The sequence below is a fragment of the Plecotus auritus genome (genome assembly GCF_963455305.1).
Source record: "Plecotus auritus genome assembly, chromosome: 9".
In the NCBI taxonomy this organism is placed as follows: Eukaryota; Metazoa; Chordata; class Mammalia; order Chiroptera; family Vespertilionidae; genus Plecotus; species Plecotus auritus.
In genome coordinates, this window is record NC_137783.1 from 12,550,496 (window position 1) to 12,577,990 (window position 27,495).

At 52.4% G+C, this 27,495-nt stretch overlaps 1 protein-coding gene across 1 annotated transcript; it reads right to left on the bottom strand.

Annotated features, from left to right (window-relative positions):
- Positions 1 to 16,133: 16,133 nt before the first annotated feature.
- ADRA2A (adrenoceptor alpha 2A) lies at positions 16,134 to 19,911 on the bottom strand. Its single transcript, XM_080641557.1, has one exon. The coding sequence runs from the start codon at positions 18,936 to 18,938 to the stop codon at positions 17,553 to 17,555; it is 1,386 nt and encodes a 461-aa protein (XP_080497683.1). The 5' UTR covers positions 18,939 to 19,911; the 3' UTR covers positions 16,134 to 17,552.
- Positions 19,912 to 27,495: the final 7,584 nt, after the last annotated feature.

Genomic DNA, 27,495 nt, shown 5'->3' on the forward strand with positions numbered 1-27,495 from the left:
CAGTGACAGCAGCAACCTCCTGCCCCCCCCACCCCCCGGTAAGAGTGAGTGATGGCTCCGGGCCTCTTGCCTTCCCCACGGGCCAGGGGGCTGTCTAGCTGGATGTCAACTCCTTCCAGCGCGACAGGCCCTGGAGACGGGAGCTGAGGCCCCGTGGTCAGCCAGCAGTGCTAATTCCCTGCTCTGTGCCAAGTACCATTTCAGCTGGCTCCTGATGCACACGGCCTTTAATTGTCCCGACAAGCCTGCAAAGTCAGGGTGAGAGTCCCCATTTTACGGAGGAGGAAACTGAGGCCCCAGTTAAGGATTCAGCCCAGAGCTGGCCGGGGACCCTGCCCTGGACTGGAGAGAGCCCCTCATGTGTGTTCCTGCAGCTCTGAAGGCAATAAGGAATGAGGTTTCTACTCTGCGTGGCCCTGCCGTGGGGTCCTGGTGAGATATGCAGTGGTTCATTCCTCCATGGTTCAGGGGACTTGGGGCGGGGGCGGTGGGGGGTAGTATTCGCAGATGCTGACTGGTGTTAGGTGTGGAGTGCTGGATCCCTAAGCCCAGCCAGGGGTTGGGCTCTCAGCCTGTTAGAAACCAGCTGGGCCTTGTGCACTGAGGTCAATGGGAGGCAAATGGGTGTTTGTTTATAGTGAGGGAAGGGGCGAGGCATGCTCAGAGGGATGGGGTGGGACCCTTCACAGCACCTTGCAGGCTGTGCTAAACCTGGGGACTTGGGAAGCGGGGGGGGGGGGGGGGGGGAGGGGGGGGAAGGGGGGCACCAGGGGCCTGTATCACTTTCCTTCTGCTTCTTGGGGTGGGGCTTGAGAAGCATGAGAAGAAAAGGCAGGTCCTGGGCAAGGGTCAAGTACAGAGAAGGGAGGATCAAAAGTCCAGCATGGGATTTGCTTGTCCCGGTTACTTACCAAAGGCCAGAGGGAAGTTGACTGGCAGCCAGAGCACAAAGCCCAAGATCTTCCATGAACTTGAGCCCGCTGTCATCCTGGAATTCTCACTGGGGACAGTGGAGCGGTGGGAGGGAGTCTCACCTCTTTCCTGACCAGGAGCGTAGCTGGCCTTCTTGGGCCAGATAAGGAATGTGTCTGCCCTGCCCTCTGCCCCCTGCCCCCTCTACCCTTGGGGACCCCAACTAACCAATTCCTTGTTTACATCTGAATTTGCAACTCCCTTCTGGTTCTGCCGGTGAAAGCGAAAATTGGAAGGCAAAACCTGTGGCAGCAAGGCCTTGAAAATTGCCTACAATTTCCAAGTGTGTGGCAGAGAGAGTGACAGGTTTATGATGATGACTGTGTGATTCCGCCACTCTGAAGGAAAATTAATCCCAAGGTACTTTCTTTTTTTAAATGGTCCTTTCTCCAGGTTGTGAACTCGATTCTTCCCCACAGACACCCTGTATTGATTTTGAATGCTACTTCTCAGAGACCTTTACGAAGCTCTCCTCGCTGGTGCTGCTTGGTTTGGACTGATGTCAACGTTAGGTTTTATTTTCCTGAGACAAGAATGGCAAATACGCCTCATTTCATGCCCCAGCTCAGCTGAATGACGGTGGCTACCTGGAGCTCTGCCTTGGGGAGACATCTGTGGCCATGACCAGAGGCAGCAGGAAATTATGCAGTGGTTGATTAGCAATGTCTGCAATGGACATGAGAGGCAGGAGTGGTGCCACCTCGTTAGGTGGTGACATTACATGTGTGGTCCCCTATGAACGGTATTACATTAAGTGTTCCCACCCCTGCCTGTCCAGTCTGTACTCACCACACCTTTTAAGGAAAAGGTCAGTCCTCTTACATTAGGGGTCCAACATGCTGTGCCCAGCACAGCGCCCGGCACACACCAGAATGATCTAGCTTCCATCAAAGTTCAGAGTGAACTTCCTACAGAATGGACACCCACAGCTCCCTCATCAATGATACTCCTCCACACGCACCTTCCAGTGCAGGTATGTCGAGCTTTCTCCTCCTGCATCCTGAATTCACAGTGCCTCCTTTTGTTTTATTTTTAATCCTCACCCGAGTATATTTTTCCATTGATTTTTAGAGAGTGGAAGAGAGAGGGAAAGACAGAGAGAAATATCGATCTGAGAGAAGCACATCAATTGGTTGTCTCCTGCATGAGCCCCGGACCAGGGCCCGGACCGGGGAGGAGCCTGCAACCGGGATACATGCCCTTGACCCAAATCAAACCTGGGACCCTTCAGTCACAGACCGACGCTCTATCTGCTGAGCCAAACCTGCTAGGGCTCACAGTGCCCTTTTATACCTCTTTGCATTTGCACATGCTGTTCCCTTTGCCTTTAAGTCCCAGCTAACACGTCACTTCCTCTGGGAAGTCTTCCCTGACCCTCCCAGACAGAATTGGCCCCTCCATCCTGTTGTGCTAGTGGACACAGAACAGACCACTCAGGAAAAGCGTCTTGGAAACCGCCCAGGACTGTGCCCGCCAAGCGTCTCCTGGTGTCCCTCATTGAATTAGCGTGAATGGCTCCAATGGGGAAAGCCACCCTCTTGGCTTCTCCTGCCTGGGAGGCACTGTTTCTCCTTGGAAACACTTCTGAAATAAACAAGGTCAGTGTCTAGCGCCAGGCATGCCGACTCCAGGCATCTCGAACCTTAAGTCCTGACATTCCTTTATTCCAGCCCCCCTCCCCTACACACACACACCCCTTCATTTAGAGCAAAGCGAAGCTACAACTCAAAGCCAGGCTACACAGGGGCCCAACATGGGTGGGGGGGGGAAGCTGAATTTTTCCCATGTGAACAAGTGACACAAGATATGAAAATAGAAATGGATGAGGAACTCCACCCCAGTGCTGACTGGTCTCGCTGAGCTAAAAAGGAGAACAGGGTTTTAAGACCCTAGCAAGATCAACAATGAATTGGCTTGTGGGGAAGGAAAAGAGATGGCATTTTCTTGAGCTACAGGGATTAAAAATAGCATGAGGTTTTCCAAGAGGCTATCATGGTACTTCGGGATGTGGCTATAAAGCGTTTATTTCAACAGCTATTGGTGCACTCAAAGCTAAAGCCATTCATGGTGACCAACTGCTCGTCCAGCTGCCCGGAGCCGGCAGAGAGCTGTGACCGTTCCCATCTCCATGCATTTGCTGGAGCAATGCCCCTTGTCCCCACACTGAGGCAAATCACCCGTGCACATGGTGCATCCCGGCCTCCAGGGACTGTTTTCATGGAGGAAAAACAAGGATGGATGTTACCCTCGCTGGGTAGCTCAGTTGGTTAGAGCGCCGTCCCATTATGCCAAGGTTGCAGGTTCAATCCTGGGTCTGGGCACATATAAGAATCAACAAATGAATGCATAAATAAATGGAACAACAAACCACTGTTTCTTTCTCTCTCTTTAAATCAATCAATTAAAAAAAAGAAGAAGAAGAAAGGACAGTGCTCTGTACCACTGTTCCAACTAGGAATAACCCCAGAGGCTTTGGGAGCAGGGACATGGGCCTCAGGAAAGCCTTCCTTCCAGGGAAGGCGTAGGCCAGGCTGCACTCCAGCCTAACGGTTAAGTTCATGTGTCCTTGGACAAGCCAATTAACCACTCAGTTTCCTCCTCTGCAAAATGGGTCTAATACAGCCGTGGGCAAACTACGGCCCATGGGCCGGATCCGGCTGTTCTATCTGGTTCTCTTGCTCTCCCCTCTGCTCCTTTACTTTGAATTTATATTAGTTCACACAAACACTCCATCCATGCTCTGGTCCAGTTTAAGAACCCATTGTGGCCCTCAAGTCAAAATGTTTGCCCACCCCTGGATAGCTTCATACAGTCTTCAGGGTATTAAATGAGTTACAAAGTGCTAAGTGTTCAATAAATATTATATATCGAGCTGAGACCTGAGGAATGGATGGAACCGGGATGCAGAGGTGAAGGAGGGGAGGAGGGAAGAGGAGACAAGTGTGAACCAGACAGAGAGAAGAACACGTTTAGGAACAAATATGCAATAACTATTTATTGAATAAATTCTTTAAGGGCAGTGAGAGTAAGGCAATCTCTATAGGCCACGCCCCTCTCCCTATTTTCCCTGGTACCTGCGTAGGTGGCACCTGAGCCAGGCACCCGCGGGCAAGCCTGCAGCATATGTCCAACTAGAGTGTCAACTTCTTAAGGCAGAGATTGAGTCCTCTCTTGGGGTCCCATCGCCCTGAGCCGTTCCTCCCCCAAGGGTGACCAAGTCCCCCACTGCTCCCTCTTTCTGCTACTTCACCATCACATCCATCCCAAGGACAGGCCTTGGCCAAGATCACTGGAGAGAGCCAGGTTCTGCCTCATGGAGCAGCCCGAGAAATGCAGGCGAGGGGCAAAGAGCCCTGAACTTGTGACCAGGTCGTGGGTCCTCGCTCTGCCGGCTGACAGCCCTGTGACTTGGCTGAGTCGCCCAGGACACGTCCCAAGCACACTGGCCCCCGGGATGGGCAAGTTTGGGGGTGATGATACAGCAGGGTGACCAACCATCGCGATGGTTGCAGGAGTGAGAGGTTTCCTTGGATTTAGGACTTTCGGTGCCCAAACCAAGCAAGTGTCAGGCAAACAGGGGTGAATGGGCACTGGCCGACCTGCTTCTCCCCTCCATGTTCTGCCCCCTCCTCCTGCCCAGACCTGAATCACAAGTCAGTACAGAGCAGCTTCTGAGTCCTTCAGCTTTGTGGCTGACACCTGGGACCACACGTATGCATAAGGGGGAGGAAGAGGAAGAACAACCCACTGGTGTTGCCATGACGTTTCCACAGGGAGGCTGGCACCAATCCACTGTTTGAGGTGGGAGGGCTGGCCAGACTCTCTCAGAGATTCTGTACAGGACCAAACCCAGGCTAGTCGGGGTGTCCACAGGGCAGGATGGTCTGTGCTTCTCTCCATAAAGTCGGGGTGATGGAATTATGACACTGAGCCCACTGCTCTTCCCCACAAGAGTGAATGGAGCTGGTCAGCTTGATGCCAACCCTCTAGCCAGAGGGTGGGCAAGCGGGGCTCTCAGCCAGGCCTCAACCCCACCCACAGGGGTACATCCAGGAGAGCCCCCAGGTCCTCCGCTCAGATCCCCACGGCACCCCCGTAGGGAGCGCAGCAGGCTGCCTGCCATCCCATCGGAGACATCTTGTGTTTTCAATTACAAGTCCCCATTCACATCCTGGCTCGGTTTGAATGCCAGGCTATATTAGGTCATGCCAAGCCAGGCCTGTTGTGCTTTCTCATTAGCCGCATCACATCGTATTTTTAGGGACGGCCAAGACTGAGACGGTGCCAGAGGGCCGTTTTCCTCCTGAGGCCCCAAACACCACCTCCATCAAAATATCACGCCTGAGGACCCAAGGGCCCTGTGCTCCCTGCCGCCTCAGGAAGGGAACCAGCTCCGAACCAGGGATAAGTGACCAGATAAATCAGAGGCAGCGAGGGGCGTGGTTCCTCTGCCTGATTTCCCATCCGCTCCTCCTGTACTCATCTCTCCAAACCCCTCTGAGCTCCTGGTTTCTTGTGGCCAGTACAAAAGACCCAAGACTCTAGTCCCCCTTGTCCCTGGGAGACCCCCAGCACAGCTGTGGGGGGGCTCCTGTGCTCTGTCTCTGCCGAGTCCAGCATCAAAGAACAGTTTACAACGTGCTGCCTCGTGGTAGTGTCATTTGACTTGCCTGTAGGAGTGGTGGTAGGATACCCAGTTTACAGATGAGGAAGCTGAGGCAGTGAAAGGGAAGATGATGTGTCTAAGTCAGTGGTCGGCAAGCTCATCAGTCAACAGAGCGGCAAACCGCGGCTCGCGAGTCGCCGCTGTTTGCCGACCACTGGTCTAAGTCATAGAGACAGAAAGGGAGAGGATCAGGGCCTCTGCTCAAAAGCCAGGCTCAGCTGCGGCCTATTTAAGTCCACACCCATGGTCGCCAAGGAGGGCCCTTGCTCATGGGCTTCCTCTCCCCCAGCACACTGCTCACTGCTGCAAGTCCCTGCAAGTGCCTCGGCCCTCGGTACCTCTGTGCTTCCCTCCCTCAGCAGCCTCCAGTGCCCAGGACACAGGCACCATCCACAGGGCTAGGGATGGGGGGGAAGGAAGAAAAGAAGGAAGTGCTTTCTCGGACTTTGCACTTGTCTCTGACCTCTGCCTCCTGTTCCTGTTCAATCTTTTAATATATATCTATCATAATGAAAGCATAATATGCTAATTAGACTGGACATCCTTCTGGATGACCTTCTGGGGCTGCGAGGGAAGCCTGGGTCCCAGGTGCCAGAGCTATGGTCACGCTTTCTTCCATGTCTCCATCCAAGCCGGTGCTGGCAGCCGGAGGAAGGAAGGCCTACTCTTGCACGAATTTCATGCCTCAGGCCATATATATATATATATATATATATATATATATATATATATATATATACACATACACACACACACACACACACACACACACACACATACTGATTTCAGAGAGGAAGGGAGAGGGAGAGAGAGATAGAAACATTAATGATGAGAGAGAATCATTGATCGGCTGCCTCCTGCATGCCTTCCACTGGGAATCGAGCCTGCAACCCAGACTCGATCCCCTTATGCCCTTGACCAGAATTGAACGTGGGACCCTTCAGTCTGCAGGCTGACACTCTATCCACTGAGCTAAACCAGCTAGAGCCCTTCTCAGTCTTAAATCCGTCTCTCTCTCACTCTCCCTCTTCCTCCTCTTCCCTCTCTCCCTCCCGCTCCCCTTCTCCCTCTCTCATGCCCTTGGCTGAGTCTGGGATTCAACATCCAGGCCACCTCAGGTGGGAGGAGGTAAAGGCAGGGCTATTCTTCTGAAAGCTGTCAATTTCTTCCTGCTCACAACGGTGCACAGTGCCAGTGTGCAGGGCCGATGGGTGAGGGTGTCTCCCAGGGAGGGGGCAGTGGTCAGCCTGGGGTGGAGGTAGTAGGTAGGGATCAAGGCTCATTTCAACACAGCTGCAGGCCTGGGGTCTTCTAAATCCCTGTGTCCATAATACCCTTAGGATAAGGCTACTGACAGTGGAGGATTGGGGACCACCTCCAGATCCCTCCATGCTCTTTGCCCAAGAAGGGTAAGGGCAAGCCCTTTGCCCATAGCTCTTTGGCCATCATCCCTTCCATATTATTATCCATGCATCATGGTTCGGAACATAGAGCACCTAACAGGGCTGGCCCAAAAGAAGGGCACCTGACCAGCAGGTCAATTCACCTTGTTGAAGTGGCTATGGTCACTCTTTCTTCCATGTCTCCATCCAAGCCATGAATCCAGGCTCATTCTATTGAGGGCTCAGTACAGCCAATGGGGCACATGGACACAGCATGGACAATAGATTGTGGGCTTAGCCTCCTTCTTTCACGGCCACTTCCTTGCTCTTCTGGCCACCCTACCCACACCTTCCTTCCCAAACCCAACTTCTGCCCTCAGACTTCCCTCACACCCACCGGCTACCCCACCCCTAGGACTACAAAAGCCTCAGGGTCAACAAGACCACACCAAACAGCGCCTATATGCAGGCCCCATACTAGATGCATGGTGGGGAGTGGGGGAGTTGGTCTGTGGAGATAAAGCACAGTCTTGGCCCACCCAGCAGTTTCCAGCTAGTTAGAGAGGAAAGGCTCACATAGACTTCCTTCCTTCCTCCCTCCTCCCCTTCCCTCCCCAAATCAAATAATATGGGAAGTCAGAAATCCACCTACATAATGGAATTAAGCAGCCAGAAAGATCTTAAGGGGGAAAGAACATGAAGGAAGTTGGGAAGTTGGTAACACACCAGCTGGTGTTGGAAAGACAGGAGAAATGTGGTCCCCAGACATTCCTCTCTTCCTGGAATCAATCGCACAGCTTAAACGGAGCAGAGATATGTGACCCAGGCACATACTCTGGACCCCAGTTCTCCTTCCTTTTTCACAGGACCCACCTCACACGCAGTTGGTTTACAGGCATTGTTGACACTTACAGGATTCGTGCCCAATCACGGCTGCACAATTTGGAAGGCTGAACGCCTATCCGTGCATCGGGGCACCAAAGCCCAGGAGCGCAGCAGCTCTTGCAGGTTTCTATGGTTTCTACCTTAGCCCAGAGAGAAACCATTTCACCAGATCATCCTCCGCTTAAACACCGTTAGGAGAGGGGACTTCACCCACCTGGCACAGCTCTCCCAGGACAGACAGCACGCCCCTGTTCTTCAAGAATGCAATCCCACCCTAGCTGGTTTGGCTACCGATAGAGTGTTGGCCTGCAGACTAAAGGGTCCCCGGGTTCAATTCTGGTCAAGGGCACGTACCTTGGTTGCAGACCCTCCCTGGCCCAGGCCCTGGTTGGGGCTCGTACAGGAGGCAGCCAATCGATGTGTTTCTCTCACATCGATGTTTCTTTCTGTCTTTCCCTCTCTCTTCCACTCTCTCTAAAAAATCAATGGAAAAATATCCTCTGGTGAGGATTAACAAAACAAAACAACAAAACAAAAAAAGAAAAGGAACGTAATCCCCTCTGTCCAGGGTAGCACGTGTGGAGAGCGTCACACAGTGTGTGTGCCTGTTTTAGCTTTCCTTTTCCCACTTGACACTATATAGTCACCCTTGCATTCACCATCCGGTTCTAACATGGTTCTCAATGGGCCTGTCTACTGACTTGGGTGTATGCCATCACATTAAGCATCGTTCTCACATTCATCAGATAAAAGTTTATTGGGTACCTACTGTGGGTGGCCGGAGAATCAGCAGGAAACCAAGCCCCACCCCCCACCTTGTGGAACTAACACTCTCAGGAATGAAACATGATACACATGTGGATATGACAAGATAACCATGTGGCCATGACACCGTGGAAGAGGTTAACAGTTTACCCATTTATCAGATAAATGCCCAGGAGGTTAACAGTTTACCCATTTATCAGATAAGTCAAGATAAGGACATTGAGGCTCTGGAAAGTGACACAACTTGTCCAAGGTCAGAGATGGAGCCACAGTGCAAGTGCACATCGGTCTAACACCAAAATCCAAGCTCGCCTGACCCAGGTGCTGAAGAGCTTGGGAGAACGCGTGGGCTAGGGGTGGCTGAAAGGGGAGAATCTGTCCAAAGCAAAACATCTGTCTTTCTCATGCTTTCCTCTTGGCTTACGTCTGAAACTCTTCTGACCACAAGTCCCCCCATAAAGCAGGCACAGAGGATTGGTAAAGACCAACCCCTGGCCCTGAGCCATTTGAGCAAGAAGAAAGTGTGGTGAAAAGACCCGCCCTGGGAGCCGGGAAGATGGGGTCATTGGGGGACCAGCCCACCAGCAGCCCCTCACAGCAGCCTTCACGGGGCATTTGCCACTTTCAGGGACAGGGAAGGAAGTTGACAGGGAGTCAGACCCAAGGTTCAAGTCCTGGAATAACTGATGCCAAACCTCAGGTTCTTTCCACTATTAAAATTAAAAAGGGATGTGCCCGGCCAGGTGGCTTCGTTGTTTGGAGTGTCATCCTGCACACCAAAAGGTTGTGGGTTCAATTCCTAGTCAGGTTCAATCCCTGTTTGGGGCGCCTATGGGAGGCAACAGATTGATGTTTCTCTCTCACATTGGCATTTCTTCCTCTCTCTCTCTCTCTCTCTCTCTCTCTCTCTCTTTTTCTCTCAAATCAATGAAAATATCCTCGAGTGAGGATTTTAAGAAAATACGTTGTGCTGCAGTTTGGCTGTAAAGTTGGGGTGTGATGCTGGAGGCAGGGGGAGGAGTCATGTGGCATTCCACACGGAGGACAGAACAGCTTGAGCAGAGTTGTGGAGGCAGAAACGAGTGTTATCATCAGATGAAAACCAGCCTGGTGTGCAAGAAGGCTGCGGAGCCCTTACCTGGGCTTCAGGCGGCCTCAGCGTCAGGCGGCCTTGGCGTGGGGCTGCCCCCCTGGAAACCATCACGGTCATCGTGGGTCCTGTTTGGGACCAGGAGTATGTCCAATCCCACCCTCTTGCTCTACTGAAAAACACGAGGACTTTCTCTCATCGGGCTGGAACAGAGAAAGTAGGAGCCTAAGAGGTCAAATCCCTATCACAAATCACCCTAAAACACCGGTTTGAAGGGCATGGGGCTGGCCCTGTCCAAAGTGGCCGGCCCCGCCAGGCTCAACCCACAGCAGCTTCTGGGCAAAGCCAAGCCTCCCATTCCCAAACCGGAGGAGCAAGGTCTGCACTCTGCACTGACCTGGGCAACTCACAGAAACGCTGGGGGCCATCACCTCTGCATTGCAGATGGGGGCGGAGGCGGGCCAGCTGTGCAGGGTTCAAATCAAAGCTCTGTGATGGGTCCAGGGCTGTAATCGGGTCTGCTGACGCCTGAGTCTCCGCTTTGAAGTGCCCTTCTCAGGAACACCAGCCATTCCCTCCTCTGAGACCTGGGCACTGTCTCTGGGAGCTCGCGGGAGGGAGGCCTCCGTTGCAAACCAGCAAGTGTTGAAAGTGCAGGGATTTGGGTTTCCAGCAGTCAAGCATGTGCAGAGAGGCCGAGGAAAAGGCCCTGCCCCAGCGGTGGATTGCTGCTGAGAGCAAACAGCTGTGTCAAGTCACAGGTTTCCTGAACTCCTTGCAAACAGAGGGTGTTTCTCCTCCGGGGGCCTGGTCCAGGATTAAGCAAGATGAGTCCCAGATTGGGGGCTTATCAGATCTTCTGATCCCAAGCGAAATCCCCGGGGTGCTGAGCGCCTTCAAGCTCTCCGCTGCCCTGCATGGTCAGTGAGCCTTTGGGCAGCTGAGGGGCGCACACAGCCACGCACAGGCTTGTTCTCCGTGGTCTCCTTTCATCCTCCCTGACCTGCTGTGCAGATAAGGCAGCTGAGGTTCAGAAACAGGCAGCAGGTCAGACCAGTTCCCACCACCAAGGCCGGCGGAGGTGTCTGCATGTAACCGTGTGCTTTGAGCCCAGGAACCCCTCTCTCCCTCTCTGAAGATGGACATTCACTGAGGGTGTATGTGGGGCGGGGGGGGGCGGGTATGCAGTATTTTGCAAGTAAGGGCATCACTGAAATCCCAGTATCTGGGTCTGCACATTGACTGGCACTGCTTTTGGGTGACTTTGGGGGAGGTAGGGGCTCTGAGCTTCCCAGAGTGACATGTCAGCATGCTAATCAGGCCACTGTCATCTGTTCCCAGCACACCCCGCCCCATCAGTCTCCACGCAGCAGCAAAAAATCTAACCATGTTCATCATCTGCCTAAACTGTCCCCAGGACCCCCCCACGCCCCACCCCCCCCCCCCCACACACACACATACACACACACACACTAACACCCCATGCCTCCCATTGTCTTCATGATAAATCCTTCCAGGTGGCTGCAGGCTCTGACCCCACCCCCTCTCAGCCTGTCCCATCTTCTTTCTGCCTCTCACGGTCCAACTAAAGTGAATTTCATTTCGTTGCTTGAACATATGATGCTCCTGTTTCACCCCAGTCCCTTTTCCAGACCCCTCCCTGCCCATCCCTCAGCTCCCCTCTAGCTGTCACTTCTCCAGGGACCTCCTCTGATGCCTTAGGCCAGGGCAGGCTCCCCAACAGTGAGTCCCTGTCCAACATCATAGACTGCCTTACTTTTGCATTTTAGGTAGAGATTCATGTAGCATGTGCTCCTGTGTCTGCGTTCTTTGCTCGCAGTAATGTGAGACGTGTCCATATTGTGAAGTATAGTTCTAGACCTTCCCTTTCACTTTGCTCTAACAGTTTTCCCTCTGTACCGCCTCATCCTGCTTACCACCCCCTGGTACCCACTTAATATCTGTCTCCCGACAAAAGAAGAAGTTCCGTAGGTGAAGATCCTAATTATCTTGTTCACCACTCCACCCCCAGCACAAAGAGTGCAGGATCTGTGATTGATATTGCTTTGGGAACAGCTCAAAAAAAATCACTGTTGAATGAATGAATGAATAAATGAATGAATGAATGAAAGAATTTATCATTTGTTAAGACTCTTAGTGCCTCCTCTGGGACAGGGGCATAAAAAAGAATCCTTAACGTGTGTACTTGCTAATAAGGAAGGCTAAGGGGTGCCCACAGGTGCTGAGGGAGGAGCAGCAGAACTCAGTGTACCCAGGGCAAGGGTACAGTAGGGTCATTGACGGGCACCATTCCCCGTCTCCCCACCACCACCACCACCACTTCGCACCCAGACCCCAGCCTCAATGGTCATCACTGCGGAGCAGCTCAGGGTCTGCTTCTTAGCCTCCCAGGCTGGACCTGAGCCACAGACCTGAGGACGACAACTTTGGCCAAGAGCCAGTCACATGGCTCCCTGGGGCTGTCTCTCACCTGACTCACCAGCTGGAGGGGAGGATGGGGTGCACCTATCTGTCTGTGTCTACATGTCTGCGTGTGCCTTTTTGTCTGTGTGTGGGGCAGTCTGGCCATACTCGTAACAAACCCAACACAACCCCTAGTCGCAATGAGGGCAATGACTCTTAGAATCAGCTGTGCCCAAGAAGAACATACAGCTTGGCCCCTGCCCAGTGTGCCTCGCCTAGGGGAGGGAGCAGCAGAGGAGAGAGCAGAGCTGACATGTCACAGAATCTCAAAACTGATCAAGAGGAAGGCCCGGTGAGTTGCCTTAGCCCAGTATGACCCAACACGCGTTCCTGCCACATGACTCACTGAGGTGCTCTGTAAAGAATGAAATCCTGCACTCCGGGCAGTTTGAGAAACACAGCTCTCCCTATCCACCCCTCTCAGAATCGCAACCACACGGGCGTATTCGAGGCTCTGAGGCGTCCTGAAGAAAAATACCTGTTACAGTCGCTTAGCCCAGCAATTCTTCAGCTAGATGATGTAAATAGACAGATGATAGATGATAAATACTTGTGAGTGAGAGAGAGATTGAGGTTGATTTTGTAGTTCATTAAACCCTGCAGAACACACTTTTAAATAACACTGGTCTAGACTAGCCATTTTCATTTCATAAATGAAGTAATTGGGGCTCAGAAAGGGCTTTGCGGGAGGTCAAACCCCTGGTAGAAGGCAAAGCTGGGACCAGCACCCAGGCCTCCTAATTCCCAGGCCCAGGCTCTTTCCAACAGGCCTAGTTCCCTTTTTGTGTGTGTTTAACTCTAAACCCCAGGGTTTCTGGTAGTCGAAGAGATCGATGCTATTTTCAAAACAAATCCTGGTGTTGGTGACTGTGCTGCGTGACTCCGCATGGCTTCCCTCGCAGACACGCCCTCTACCGAGGGAGGCACCCTTTGCCGCGGCCCAGACTCTCAGGCCCACTGTGGGCGATGCGGGCCCAGGGCAGACGTCCAGGCCTGGTGGTGGGCCCTGGCTCTGACAAGGGCAGGAGCCTGGGTGCTTGGATCCTGCTGCTCTATTTGAGTCAGGGGGGTAGGTTTCCTGGTAGGATGGGTGTCCTCAAAGGGGGATCAGGTTGGAGAAATGAAAGCTGAGGCCTGCTCTAGGCCTTGCAGTGCTTCCACAGGGCTCAGCTGCTGGAACCAGAGCTGCCTTCCCTGCCCCCCTCCCTTCCTTGGCTACAGTCCTGGCACCCCATCTCCCACATTGTACTCCCTGAGCTCCCAGCCACAGTGACCTGTCCCCCACCGCACACACAACAGTGCAGAGAGATGCCATGACCTGCAGGGCACTCAGCATCCACTAACCCCCGCCACGCTGTCACTGTTGTATGGCTACTTAATGCTTCACACCAGCACATCCTGCACCCCCCACCCCCGGCAGCCTTAATGCTTCCACAGGGCAGGCCCTAATAATCACTTAGGGACCAACGCTGGGCTCCGCGGGACACATGCATGGAAGGGAGAGAGCTGCCTCACAGTGCCTGGCATGGTGCTTGGCACAGAACAAGCAAAGAGGGCTCCTCTGGGGTTGGTCAGCAACTCACCAATCCAACAGCAAAACAGGGTTCCTGATGAATATCGACGGCATCAGACAGAGAGTCAGGGAGCAGTGGGCTCGAGGTTCCCCAGAAGGTCCCATAGCCAGTCACCCTTTCAAGGTCTCTGGTCCCTCAGCAGCACAATGTCGGAGTGGAGCACGTGGGTGGGAACTTCTGGCTCTAAAACTCTGATTTGATTATTGAGTCATAAAAAGGGGGAACCAAAGGCCCTTTTTCGCCATTCTCCCCTCCAGCCCCAGAGCACAGAAGATACTGAATAAAGGCTTGCACCCAGGCTCAAGCGAGGGCACTACCCCTCCTCCAACTCAAGGCACCTTGCAGGAGTAAATCTGGCAAAACATGCTTTAGATCCAAAAGCCAGTGGCTTCTGATACGCTAACCAAAGTCACATAAAATAGGAGATTCCATTGTGAAGACAGGTCCTCTTGGGCTGGTAATCCGGACCAGATGTGGACAGGAAGCTGTGAGGTGACAGTCTCAACTCCTGATCTTTCAGTAAGACCCCCATGAGGGCCATTTCTCCTCCTCCAATCTGCTCCCCATCCCACACCTTGCAGACTTGCTTGAGCCCTCTGCAATGAACAGTGATGCCCCTGACGACTCCGGCCCTCTCTCCCCATGTTGCCCAGGACTCCTCCATCTCTGAGGCTTCTCTGCAGCTGGAAAGCGGGGCGGGGGTGGGCCTGTCCTATGGGGCACCATTACCCACACTTCCCCCTTTCCCAGGGAGCAGGGCCTCTGGGGGTGAAGGCAAGACAAACACAGACCGGCAGACAGAGCAAAAAAGAGTCAACAGTACACTGTTTGTATCTGCCCCTGCGTCTGAGACACACAGCCTAGTTCCTGGGGGCCTGCCAGGCTGGCTTAGTGTCTGGCACTGTTTGCCTTTGGGGCGATGGGTGCCTTGAGTGGGAGGGAGAAAGAGGCTGGAGTGGGGGCAGGGAGCAGGGCTCAGCACCAAACCAGGCAGCCAGACTTGGCAGCAAAGGCCATGGTATGAAGCCCCCAGGCAAAGGTCACTGGAACCAGCAGCCTGCCCACCCTCCTGTCTGCAGGCTCAGATGTTCCCACCTCTCTATGGGAACGGATGCCTTCCCTCCCCTCAGGGCCCCTCGGGACCCAGATGACTTCTCCACCCTGACACCCCCCCTCATCCCCACTAAAAAGGTTAAAGAAGACAAGTGTTGCCCAGACGGTGCTCCAGGACCTTACAAAGTCCGTCCTTACAAAGTGCCTGCCTTACAAAGTCCATCCTTCCCCAAACCATGACCTGTGGCTTGTGATGGCCCCTCAAATCCAGCTCCCGGATGAATAGCTCTCCATCAGCTGTGTGTGTGATTAGACACAGAGCGGCTCCAGCTGCCTCCAGCTGCACGAGGCAGCGCGGGTCCAGAGCCCTGTCACCCAGAGCTGTGGGACCCTGCGCAAGCCACTCCTCTTGGGAAATGAGGGGTCAGATTCTTAGATTTCTAAGGGCCCTTGCCACTTCAGAGTGCTATATCCATCACCGTACAGTGACGATCTTAAACCCCCCTGGACAGCAGGGCAGAATTTGATATTACAGCAATGCAACAGGAAGGACAGGAAGCTGTGAGGTGACACAGGCTCACAGCTTTTGGCCAGAGAGATTTCAAGTGACCAACCAAGACATGCTTCTATTTAGGTATTTATACCACACCATGGTCTACACACCACATGTTGTACATTATCATACTGTAAGGTGCAATACACATTTTGAAGTATATCCCACACTTAGTGCATATGCCATCCTTCAGAGGATATGCATACCCTTTGGAGTATGTACACACTTTAGAGCATATAGACACCCTGCGGTATGTGCACACTCCATGTATATCCACACACTTGGGATATAGCCCATACTTTGTGTACATGGCACACTGGCAGCATTCTGCAAAGTGGTAACCATGCAACTCTGGCAAGGCTCTGGGGCTAAGAATACAGACCCTGGAACCAGACAAAGCTGGCTACGAAGCATTTCCACCTCTTGTTAACCTTGGGCAGCTCACTTGCCCTCTGAGACTCAGTTTCTTCACCTGTAAAATGGGGATAATAATAGTCCTTAATTCATAGGGTTTGTGGGAAGATTAAATGAAGGAAAACCTCTAGTGGGCTCCTCATTGTGTCCAGCACATAAAAAAAAAAAACACTTAGTAAATGGTACCTTTGTTGTTGCTTGCACTTGTAAAGGTGTTTTATAAAGTGCATGTATTTTTCAATTTAAAGATGTTCTCGGAGTCTTAAAGCTTTTGGAAACTCAGATAACAGGCAGGAGCATTTAATTCATGTTTATTTCACATTTGTTCTGTAAACTTTTTATTTAAAAAATCCACTGTCATTAGCAACATGTGCTGACATTAATTTTTCTTTAGTAAAATGAGAGTGCAAGCCTTAAAGAGTCTCTGTCTGAAACGTGTAGAAACTCCTGTAAACACAAGGTCTCCACCCTCCTCCGTTGACTTTGGGAATTCATCAGTGACACGATCTCAACCAGAAAAACAGAGGTGGGGAAGGACAACACTTTGATACCTAAGAGCTCTTGGGGCAGGAACTGTACAGTTTGGCAGGCCCATTTGTCTTTTCAAACTGTTTACCTTGGGCAAATTGTATCAGGTTTGCCTCTTCCACATAATTTACACTTCTCTGTGTCTAAAAACAGCAGCTCAACGATTTCCCCACAGTCAGCACTCTGGGAGACAGAGAGGCGCACATACACACAAAACAGAAACATACATATTCTTCAAGCAGTGGCCCCGGAGAAAAGGAGGGAGGGGACATCAGAAAGAGGTTTTACAGTGAGTTAAAAGGTGCATGGGGGGTGATGGCTTTATACACGGGGCTGATGCAAGCCAGAAAGGTTCATCGCTTCTGTCTTGGTCCATCATTGCAATATTTACATAGGAAAAGGCAATTATGCTGTGAGGCACAGGAAAGAACATGGACGAATCTTTTCCCCCTCAGGACATCTCAAAGCAGGGCCCAAGGGACAGTCACCAGTGGCTGGTGGAAAAGGACATGGAGGGAAGTCATGGCACTAGAAAAGGGCTTGCATCGCCGAGGGACTTGCCCTGCCCAGACACAACGTGTCTGCCTCTAGGGCATCTCCCACCGCCAGGATCCCGACAACAAAAGCCAAGCGACCTTAGGGACCCCCGCCCCCGCCCCGCAGGTACTATCAAAAATAGTGTCTATTTACAGGGGGGGATGGGAGGGCGGGCTGGGCTGCCCTGAGTTGTGTTTAAAAAATAGAGATGGGGGGGGGGGGTGGAGAGCGATGTGCCAGGGCCAGGTAACCCCTGTCGTTAACTCTCGGAGAGCCATATCCTCCGGGCTTCAGCGATTGCTCTGAACTGCTCTGTCTGGGCTCGGGGGAGGTGGAAATACCTTCAGGAAACAATACTGATTAGGGGCGGCCCGAGGACCCTGGAAGATCGCGCCGAGTCCGGAGCGGCCCTACCAATAATGGGGGAGGGTGGGGCGGGGGGGGGGGGGCGTGTGGCCCTCCCAGCCAGTGTTCCTCCCGGGTAGGGAAGAGCACATGTTCAAAGGAGGCCACAGAGCAGCCCCAGGCTAGGGCACGCGCAGCCGGCAGGCCGGGCGGTCAGCGCGCCGGGCCCGGGTAGACGCGCCCTCGGATCCGCCGCCTGGGGTCCGCGCGAGTCCTTTGCGGGGGTCGGGGGCGGACACCCCCCTCACACGATCCGCTTCCTGTCCCCGCGGCAGAGGATCTTCTTGAAGGCGCGGCGGAAGTCGTGGTTGAAGATGGTGTAGATGACCGGGTTCAGCGAGCTGTTGCAGTAGCCGAACCAGAAGAAGAATTTGAAGAGCGTGCGCGGCACGGAGCAGCCGACGGCCGTGAGCGTGTAGGTGAAGAAGAAGGGGAACCAGCACACCACGAACACGCCGATGACCACGGCCAGCACGAACGTGAAGCGCTTCTCGCGGTTTTGCCGCCCGCGCCAGCGCGACGCCTTGGCGCCCCCGCCGCGCTCCTCCTCAGGGCCGGTCCCCAGCGCCCCGGGCCCCGCGCCCTGCCCGCGCCGCGGCAGGCTGTCCCCGGGCTTCGCCGAGCTCTCCCGGGCCTGGCCCTTGGCGCGGCTGCCGCGCTCGGAGCGGCGGGACCCCGGGGGCCTCTCCCCGTGCTCGGACGACGAGCTCTCCTCCAGGTCCAGCACGTCGGTGTCGCGCGGCCCGGCCGGCGTGGGCTCCCCAGGGGCACCGTTGAGCTGGGCGGGCAGCGGCTCGGCCTCCGCGCCCCCGGGGCCCAGGCCGCGCTCGGGGCCCAGGCCGTTGGGCCTGCGCTCGGCGCCCCCCGGCGGCGCGTTGTCCGGGCCCCGGCGACTGGGCGGCACGCGGGTGCGGCGCTTGGCGATCTGGTAGATGCGCACGTAGACCAGGATCATGATGAGGCAGGGCGCGAAGAAGGAGCCGATGCACGACGAGATGACGTACCACTTCTGGTCGTTGATCTCGCAGCGCGGCTCGTCCTGCTGCTGGCCGCCGCCGCCCTTCTTCTCGATGGAGATGAGCGGTGGGAAGGAGATGACGGCCGAGATGACCCACACGGTGACGATGATGGCCTTGATGCGGCGCGGCGTGCGCTTCAGGTTGTACTCGATGGCCTGCGTGATGGACCAGTAGCGGTCCAGGCTGATGGCACACAGGTGCACGATGGACGAGGTGCAGAAGAGCACGTCGAGCGCCAGGTAGATCTCGCACCACACCTTGCCGAAGTACCAGTAGCCCATGACCTCGTTAGCCAGCGAGAAGGGGATGACGAGCGTGGCCACCAGGATGTCGGCCGAGGCCAGCGACACCAGGAAGAGGTTCTGCGGCGCCTTGAGCGCGCGGCTTGTGAACACGGCGATGATGACCAGCACGTTGCCGAACACGGTGAACAGCATGAGCAGCCCGGCCAGACACACCAGCGTCAACGTCACCTGCAAAGAGTAGGGGACGGCCCAGGCGCCGCCCCCCGGAGCCTCGGTCCCGTTCCAGCTCGCATTGCCGGCGTCCGGCTGCAGGGAGCCCATGGGCCCGAAGCTGCCCTCGGCCAGCGGCTGCTCCTGGCGGAACATGAACGCGGGTGCCCGCTCGCCTGGGCCTGGTGCCAGCAGCCTTCCGGCTCGGAGCCCGTGGGTCCTCCTCTTCCTCCCGCGGCCCGCTCGCCCCGCGGCGCCTCACATGGGGTGGGGACCGCAGGGATGTCCAGCTGGAGCTGGAGAGCCGCTAGCGGCCCATTGGGCCCTGCTCCAGCGAACGGCGCCCTGTCGGTGCTTCGGGCGCCCGGGGTGGGCGCCTTCTGGCTCCCAGCTCCTAAAAGCAGCCAACTTTTATTTCTAGGCGGCGGGAGAGAGTAGGTCGAGCCGATGGGTAAAGGGATTTATTCTTCACGGAGAGAGAACAAAAATCACCGCTGGCCTGGTAACTTGGAAAAGATAACAGGAAATTAAAAATATATTATATCTATATCTTGACTCTTGAGCCTGAGCAAAAGCGAGAGGTCTTACCGTGTGCGGGGCCCGCCCCCACCCCGGGAGGCAGCCGAGGGGTGCTGATGCGGGCTTTGGGTCCTACGTCTGTCTCCTTACATCCCCGAAGCGATTACCGGCTCTCCTGCTTCCCCCAGACGCGGCGGGGCCGGCGGGGCCAGGGCTGGGGCCCGGGCGCGGACTCTGCCGTCTCTTGGAGCGTCGCGCGACTTCCAAAGTTGCGTGCCCTGCTGGGGCCGGGGCGCAGCGCGCGGAGCTCGGGGGCGGCGGCGGCGGGCGAGAGGTGTGGGGGCCGCATGAAGGCGCCCCCGTGCTCAGGCGGTCCTGGGCGGGTGGGCAATGGACCCTCCAGGAGCCGCGGTCTAGGCAGAGGGTCTTTGGGGCGTCGGTCTGGCGCGCTGCGGGCGCTGAGCGCTACCGGACTCGCCGGTCCGAAGGCAGCGTGAACTGAGGCGGGAGCGCCGGGCTGGGGGAGAGAGTGCTGGGGTGGCCGGGCAGCGGCGCGCCGGCTGCAGGGCGTCTGCACGGAAGCCGAGCTGCTGCTGCTCGCCGCGCTCGCGGTGGACTGGTTTTATAGCCCCGGGATCAAGCCGGCGTTGCCGAGCAGCCGGCGTCAGCCCCCACGTGGGAAGCCGACCCTCCCCCGCCCCTTGCGCCTCCCCTCCGCGGGTCCAGAGCCCGTGCCCCGCGCCTGACCCAGGGGAGCCCTGCCTCCCCGGCGGGACCTGCCCTTCGGAGAGGCGGGTGCCCTGAGCCGGGGTTTAAGAGCGTGCCCGGGGAGTGGGGAGCGGCCCCTGCTGGGAATTGGCAGAGCAGCTACGGCCAGCCCAGAAGAAAGCAGCGGGCACCCGGGAGTGTCCCCATCGAGCTGGGTCTCGGGAGGAAAGGGGTTGGAGACCCATGACCCGAATCTGGAAAAGCGGCCACCGGTACGGGTTGCATCCGGAGCAGTCCCGCCCTGGGCCGGGCTGCCCTCAACCGTAAGTGCTACTGGCGGCCGTGGCGAGTGGAGTCCCGGTGAGAAAGGAAGGCACAGGTGCGGATCGACCCCCTGGGGCGGAATGGGGATCGCCTCCGGGGGAGCAGCCCCAGGCAGAGTTCAGAGCTGCCATTGGGGGAGGGTGACCACGTGTCGTCCCCGCAGCAGAGCTGTCAGTGAGACCCGAGCGATTCCGGGTCTGGACCGCGCCCCCTAAGACCGCGGTGGGGAGGGGTCCTGGAGGCGGAGGCCAGCGCCGCGACTGAGCGAGGGCGCACTGACACCTGCTGGCCACTTGTGGTCACCGCTGGGAAGCTACCCGCCAGCACCAGGCGCCTTCTCCCGCCCCTGCAGTCCTTTGCCTAAAGCGCCTTCTCCTATCTCAGGACATGTTTGGGTCCAAGCTCAGGAAAGTAGGACCCAGATTTTAAATTGCACCGTCATGTTGCAGACATCTTTCTAAAGCATACACTCTATGTGTCTACCCCCAGCGGGAGCGGGGATTTGTCTGCTAAGGTCAGACAAAGGAAGGGCTCGTCCTGCATCAGAGCCCAGGACTGACACCCACCCTGGACTGGCATAGACCACCCTTCCCGCGATCCAACAGGCCTGGACCCTTCCTCCCTGGATACCCAGCTCTGGACAGCTGTGAACCATCGTGTCTTTGTTGTGGCAGGAAAGCTGGACCCCACCCTCCCACCCCACCCCCAGTTTACAGATGCACAGACCCCATCTTTTAGTAAGGGGAGGATGCTGGCCAAGAGAAGAGAGATTTCCCATGTCCTCTGTGATAGGAATAGCATAGAGTTGGGGCGAATGGCTTGTTTTTCTCCACATGCTTGATGTCCTTTAATAAATTGTAACAGTTTCTAGAGCACCAGCCTGTATTGGGCTATCTGCACTTTTCCAATAAGCAGTAGGCAGTTTGAGTAAGGCTCAAGAGGATAGGAACTGTCAGCAAAAAAGAGATTAGACCTCAAGAAAAGTTCTTACAGCAAAAGCTTATGCAGTCACCTTAGCTGGCAGTTCCAAGGATTGAACAGATCCCCTCTGCCCAGCAGGATGCAGGCTCAGGTGGGGGGCGGGGGGACTAATTCAGGACCTTGAGCATCACTGATAAAGTTATTGATGCTGCTGCTCTCGATGTAAATAGTCACGGAGTCTAGCTAACGTACTTTCAAAGTACTTCACAGATATCTCATTTGACTGCAGTACCTTTATCTCCTACAGTCTTTGCTTGGGGGGTTTGGGGGGCGGTGAACTCCCCTTCCTGTCTTAATCTGAGGAGTCTCTCTCATCCCCTTTTCTGGATCACCTCAAGACTGAAAAGGCAGAATTTCCTCCTTACATTGAGCCCATCATTTCCCATCTTTTACTCAGAACTCAGCTGAGTCTCTTGGCAGGAGCAGAAACTTTGCACGAGGCTCCGTTGGAAATGTGTTTACACTCATCTTAGCACAGCAACCAGGAGCCCCAAACATCAAGAATGAAGACTGAGACAAAAATCAAAGCCTGTGGCAACCTGGGGTTCCCCGTGTTATTCGCAGAACATAGGGCTGGGTATTGAGAGGCCTTCGCTGCCCATCTCTGCAGTTGCTGCTAACACACTCTCCTTCCTTTCTCATTTCGGAAGCAAAGGGGAAATGGAAACAGAGACCACAGTGCTTTTCTTCCTTGAAATCTCTGCCACTAGCCTGTGCATGACACCTCTCATCACATTTTCTAAATGCTTCCCAAACAGCCAATTGGTTTCTTAATTTCTGGGTTTGGAGTCTTTTATCCTAAAATAGATATAGGCCTTCAAGGAGCTAGGCCAATACACAACTATTAATGATAATAATCACTGCCTTTTGTTAAGCACCCAGTATACATCCTGTCCAGGGCTATATGCAGAGTCCCTTTATACCCCCGAGTTCCTCCTCTTGACACGTTTACCTCATCACCAAAGACTCTGCCTCCTTGGTTTGACACTAGGGTCAGTATCTCTGAGCTTTGAAAAGCTACTGGCCACCACTACTTTTTGCTAGAAGATTCAGTGCTATGATAGCTTAGTGAGACAGCGTTGAGCAGAGACACATCCACAAAGACAGTACTTCTTAACCAGGCCTGTTTATCAGCATTGCCTGGAAAGGTAACACACACTTACCAGTACTCCACCATTATGCAAGTCCAATGAGTCATAGTGGGGTGCAGTTTGTGTATTTTAACAGAGCTCCCTGGGGAATGCTAACAGGCACCCTGCTCAAGACTCACTGCCCTAAGCAAAAAGTCTCAGTGCGGGTCAGGGAGGGGGTTCAAATGACCTGAGGACTTTTCTCAAGCCAACCTAAGCTAGGAAGAATGGGCCCCAGATTGAGAATCAGTGTCCTGGTGGGTCAGCTAGGAGGGTGTCATAGCCCTCCAGGGATCTGGGCAGAACAGTTAAGAGCCATTGTAAATATGGAGGTTGGCTTTGATGGCCTGAGGATGAGTCAGCTCTGGGTACACAAATAGAGGTCCATTAATAAAAATAAATACTATGTATTAGCACTGACCCCTGTCAGGCACAATGCTGAGCAGTTTATGTACCAGATATTTAATGTTATTCCCCAAACAACCCTAATATGTAGCTGTTATCACCTGCCTTTGCAGATGGGGAAAACAAGAACCTGGGAGGCTAGCTTAGCCTGCCCAGGTAATAAGCAGCAGGGTAAAGCCTGGACCCCATGTTTCCTGACTATAAGCCAAACAAGATTTCTAACTCCCTCTGCCACACGACAGGGGGACCTGCAAGAGGTCAGTCAGGAATGAGAGCAGTGACCAGCTGGCCAATCCTCCCTGCCTCCCTGAGCTCCTCGTCCATGCTTGACTCCTAGGGTAGGACAGTAGAGGACGATGCGTTCTTTCATTCCACACGATGCCTGCTGCATTGGAGGAAGCATCAGACGCTACACTTTCTAACGGCCTACCTGTTGGACAGCAAGCACTACACTAACTGATTGTGCAACCCCAGGATTGCTAGCCTCCCCTCAGTGGGAGCAGCCACTCCCTCTCCTGGATGGTTATAAGTGTTCCGTTGATAACTTGGGTGAACCCTTATTGCACTAGCTTATCTGTTCATTTGTACAATAATCTAGTAAGGGGAAAGGACTGTCCTGACCACCTTTGTATTCCCAGAGCACACCGAAAACAGGTTTATTAAAAATCAAATTTCCTCCTGGTTGGTGTGGCTCAGTGGTTGAGCATTGACCCATGAACCAGGAGGTCACTGGATCAATTCCTGGTCAGGGTACATGCCTGGGTTGTGGGCTTGATCCCCAGTAGGAGGCGTGCAGGAGGCAGATGATCAATGTTTCTTTCATCAATGTTTCTAGCTCTCTATTCCTCTCCCTTCCTCTCTCTCTAAAATCAATAAAAATATATTAAAAGTAAGTTAACAATATGGTCAAATAAGTTATTTTTTTTAAAAAAAAGTAAAAAGATCACAAATTTCTGGAATCTACCCCTATTACATCTGTAATTAAAGTGTCAGGCAAAACGACACCAAAATACAACCTGACTTCATCTAAAGGAGTGAGGAACTGGAGAGAGGTGGTATTAATAGCTTACTTTTGTTTTGTTTGGGGTTTTTTGAGTGTGTGTTTGTGTGTTTTTTTAAGACTTGACTAAGAAAAAGCTATGTGCCTTATTAGCTTGGACTTCTAGGCTGTGATATAATCCTCACAAACGGTAGTTTGGACACAAACACACACAATCAGGCTACACACCCACACAGAGAGACCTTAAACACACCCTCTCAGCCATCTGAACACAATGGGCAGGTGGGGAACACAATGTTCCCACTGCCGTCCATGCCGTGCGCACAGCTGGAACTAAACATCTGTCAAGTGGCTGTATTGCTGACACAAAGGCAGGGGGTGAAGGGGACAGTCACTAGGAAAAAAATCTATTGCTTCCTTTGAGCTATTATTCAATTCCTCCACTTGTACCTGTGCTGGAGCCCTTTTGGAATCACACTGTCACTGGAGGCAAATGTACGCCAAAAGCAAAGCATGGACTGCAAGAGTGTTGTCCTAGGAATTGCCTTAAGTATCACCATCCATTTCTCATCACTGCCTGCCAGGCCAATCCCACTATACTATACTCACAAGTGAAGTCCTGCCACCACCTTCATCGACGAGATTCTGAAGTGCTAGCGCATCCTGCCCCAGCCTGGAAGATGAAGCCAGGTTTTTCTGTCTCTGCAAGGGCCTCTGGGCAAGACCAGGAAGTCAGCAGTCTGTGCCAGGACCATCTCTACCTTCAGGATGCCAACAAAGTTTGGGCTCCCATCTGACTCTTTGCTGCTGCCCAACCCCGCAGGACATGTTTGTGTTTCCACTGAAATGTGAGGGCTGTGCACACATATGAATCTACCATCCCCTCCTGCAGGCCTTCAGGCGGGTCCTCACAAATAGGTGTCCCTTTCCCTCAAATCCAGGTGAATTATCTTGCCTGCTGTGTCCAGAAGCATAAGGAAAAGCAAAGCTTGAAATAGTCATGGCGAGTGATATTCTCAGGCATAACAGGTGAGCCAGATCCACTGGCCCTATTAATTGTCACCAACATTAATAACTCCTGAACTAACATCCCATTAATCTGATTAGGTAAGGTGAATCACCCCTCCCATTTACTGTAAGAAACCAAGGAGACAGGGTTCCCAACACGCGCACACACACTATTTTAGAGATGGTTTATCACTGCTCCCTAGAAATTATTTCCTTTTTTCCATCCTCCTTAATGACAAAGCTCAAGGTCTTCCATCCTAAAGGGAACCCTGCCTGGGGAGGCATTCAAGTCATGAGTCTGAGTTTTGGAGCAAAACAAACCTGGGTTCTGGTCCAGTTTCTGTCACTGAAGCATTGTATTAACTAACTTTCTGGACCTGTTTCCTCATATGGGAATGGGGGAATACTGGTACGCACCTCATGCACATTCTTAAATAAAGATTAAATGAGCAAATACATTGAAATACATAACATAGTGTTTGGTATTTAATAGGTGCCCGTTATGCATTGAGAGCATTCGTTTAGTTGGCAACACTTTCTCCTTTATTAATTTGAATTTTCCTCAGACATGCAAACAGATCCTAAGATTGCCCAACTTAAAGTTTGACAGCTAATTAATAAATTAGCATGAGAAATAAGAATTAAAAACAAAATGCAAGTGGGAAAATAGGACTTTAATGGGTTTTAATAGGTATTTCTTAGTGTGAAAAGCAAAGGAGGGGGTGGAAATCAAAGGTTTTGTAACAGTTCATAATATGTAAGGATACACATGCAGTTACTTACATTATTAGCTACCAAAGAAGAGGCACAACCATCGCTGAAGTTCAAATTGGACTTAATAAGAGAAACCCACCAACAGGGACATTAAGTACTAAAATTTGTGAGAAATGAAAACTGGGAATTGCCTTCTCTGGATACTTTAAAAGCAGGATTTATGTCTGCTGATTTTGAGTCAGATGTGGACCAGACTGGAGGTAGAAAGAGAAGAGAGCCATAGAACCTCAAAGCTGATGACACTTCAGACAAATAGGGTAAATAGGGGAATGCAGTTTGGGGTGCTTTCTTTCGCAGTAGAAAGCCCAACTGAAACCAGTTAAAAGACAACAGAAAATGGATTAATTCACATAAATGAAATTCAGTTCAAGCTAGGGACAGAGTTGGCTTTGGGAAGGTTGCTGCGTGGCTGAATGTTCTAACAACCTGATTTCTTTTCATCTCTCTACCAGTGGAAAAGACAAAGAGGATTAAACATATGCACAGCGAGCAGTAGATATGAGAAACAATGGAGTCCTCCAAAACACATATGAGAAAGAAGCTGCCTTGGTTTTTCCAGACTTTATTGCTAGGAAGCTGAGATGGAGCTCTTGTTTCGGTTCTCAGATTTCACAGGAGTCCAGAACCCACAGAACTACCTCCCCTTTTTACTTCCATCTGTTTGAGTAGGTTTCTATTCTGTGCAAACAGAATGCTTGACCAGAATAAACGTTAGAGCTTTAATTTCACAAAAATTGTTAATCATCTACAATGAACCAGACTTAGTGCTCAACACTGATGCTAATAATCACCATAATCTATAACCACCAAATACATTGTTGCTATTATTTTGAACTTATGTTAGATCAGTTAAGTATAAAGAAAAAAAATTACCTTCATTTGTTCCTCAATGCTCTTCCTTTATGTAAATTGTTCCTTATATCGTTTTCCCTTTCTTAAGAACTTTTTAGAAATTATTGCAAGACAGGTCAGGTCCACTGGAGACAAATTCCCTAAATTTTAGTTTGTATAGGAATATATTTCTTCTTTTGAATGGTAATTTCACAGGGTACAGAACTCGAGGTTGGTGGGTTTCCTTCTCTCAACACAAAATATTTCACTCTAATCCCTTCTTGCATGGTTTCAAAAACAATTCTGATATGGCTCTTCTCCTTGCTTTTTCATTAGGTGTTTTTTCCTCTTGCTTCCCTCAAGATTTTTAAATTTCTTTTTCTGTATCTTTCTTTTCTGCCATTTGGATATGATATGCCTAGATATAGATTTAAGGTTATTTATCCTTCTTGGTGTTCTCTGAGCTCCCTGGATCTGTAGTTATGTGTCTAGCATTAAATTTGGGAAATTCTCTATCATTATTGTTCAAATATTGTTTTCAAATATTGAAAGAACTCTTCTCCTTCAGGTATTACTATTATACATACACCCTTTATAGTTGCCCAGTAATTCTGGGGTATTGCTCACCCTTCCATTTTTTTTTTTTTTCATTTGGAAAGTTTTGGTTGACCTATCAGGCTCACTTATTCTTTCCTCAACCATGTCACTTACTAATGAGCTCATCAAAGGCATTCTTCATTTCCGCTTACTTCTAGCGTTTTTTCCTTCTTAGAATTTCCATCTCTACTCTATTACCTCTGTATTTTTGCATGTGGTCTTTTTGCTTTGGAGCCCTTAGCGTATTAGTGATTAACTTTCTGGTCTGATAATTCCAGCACCCTGTGATATTTGAATCTGGTTCTGATAGTGCTGTCTCTTCAAGCTGTTCTCCCCCACCCCTTTAATATACCTTGTAACTTTTTGTTGAAAGCTAGTCATGATGGACTGGGAAAAAGGAACTGACATAAATAGACCTTCAGTGATGTGATCATGT

Coding starts and splice junctions, on each gene's coding strand:
- ADRA2A (XM_080641557.1), bottom strand. CDS start 18,938: ATGTTCCGCCAGGAGCAGCCGCTGGCCGAGGGCAGCTTCGGGCCCATG.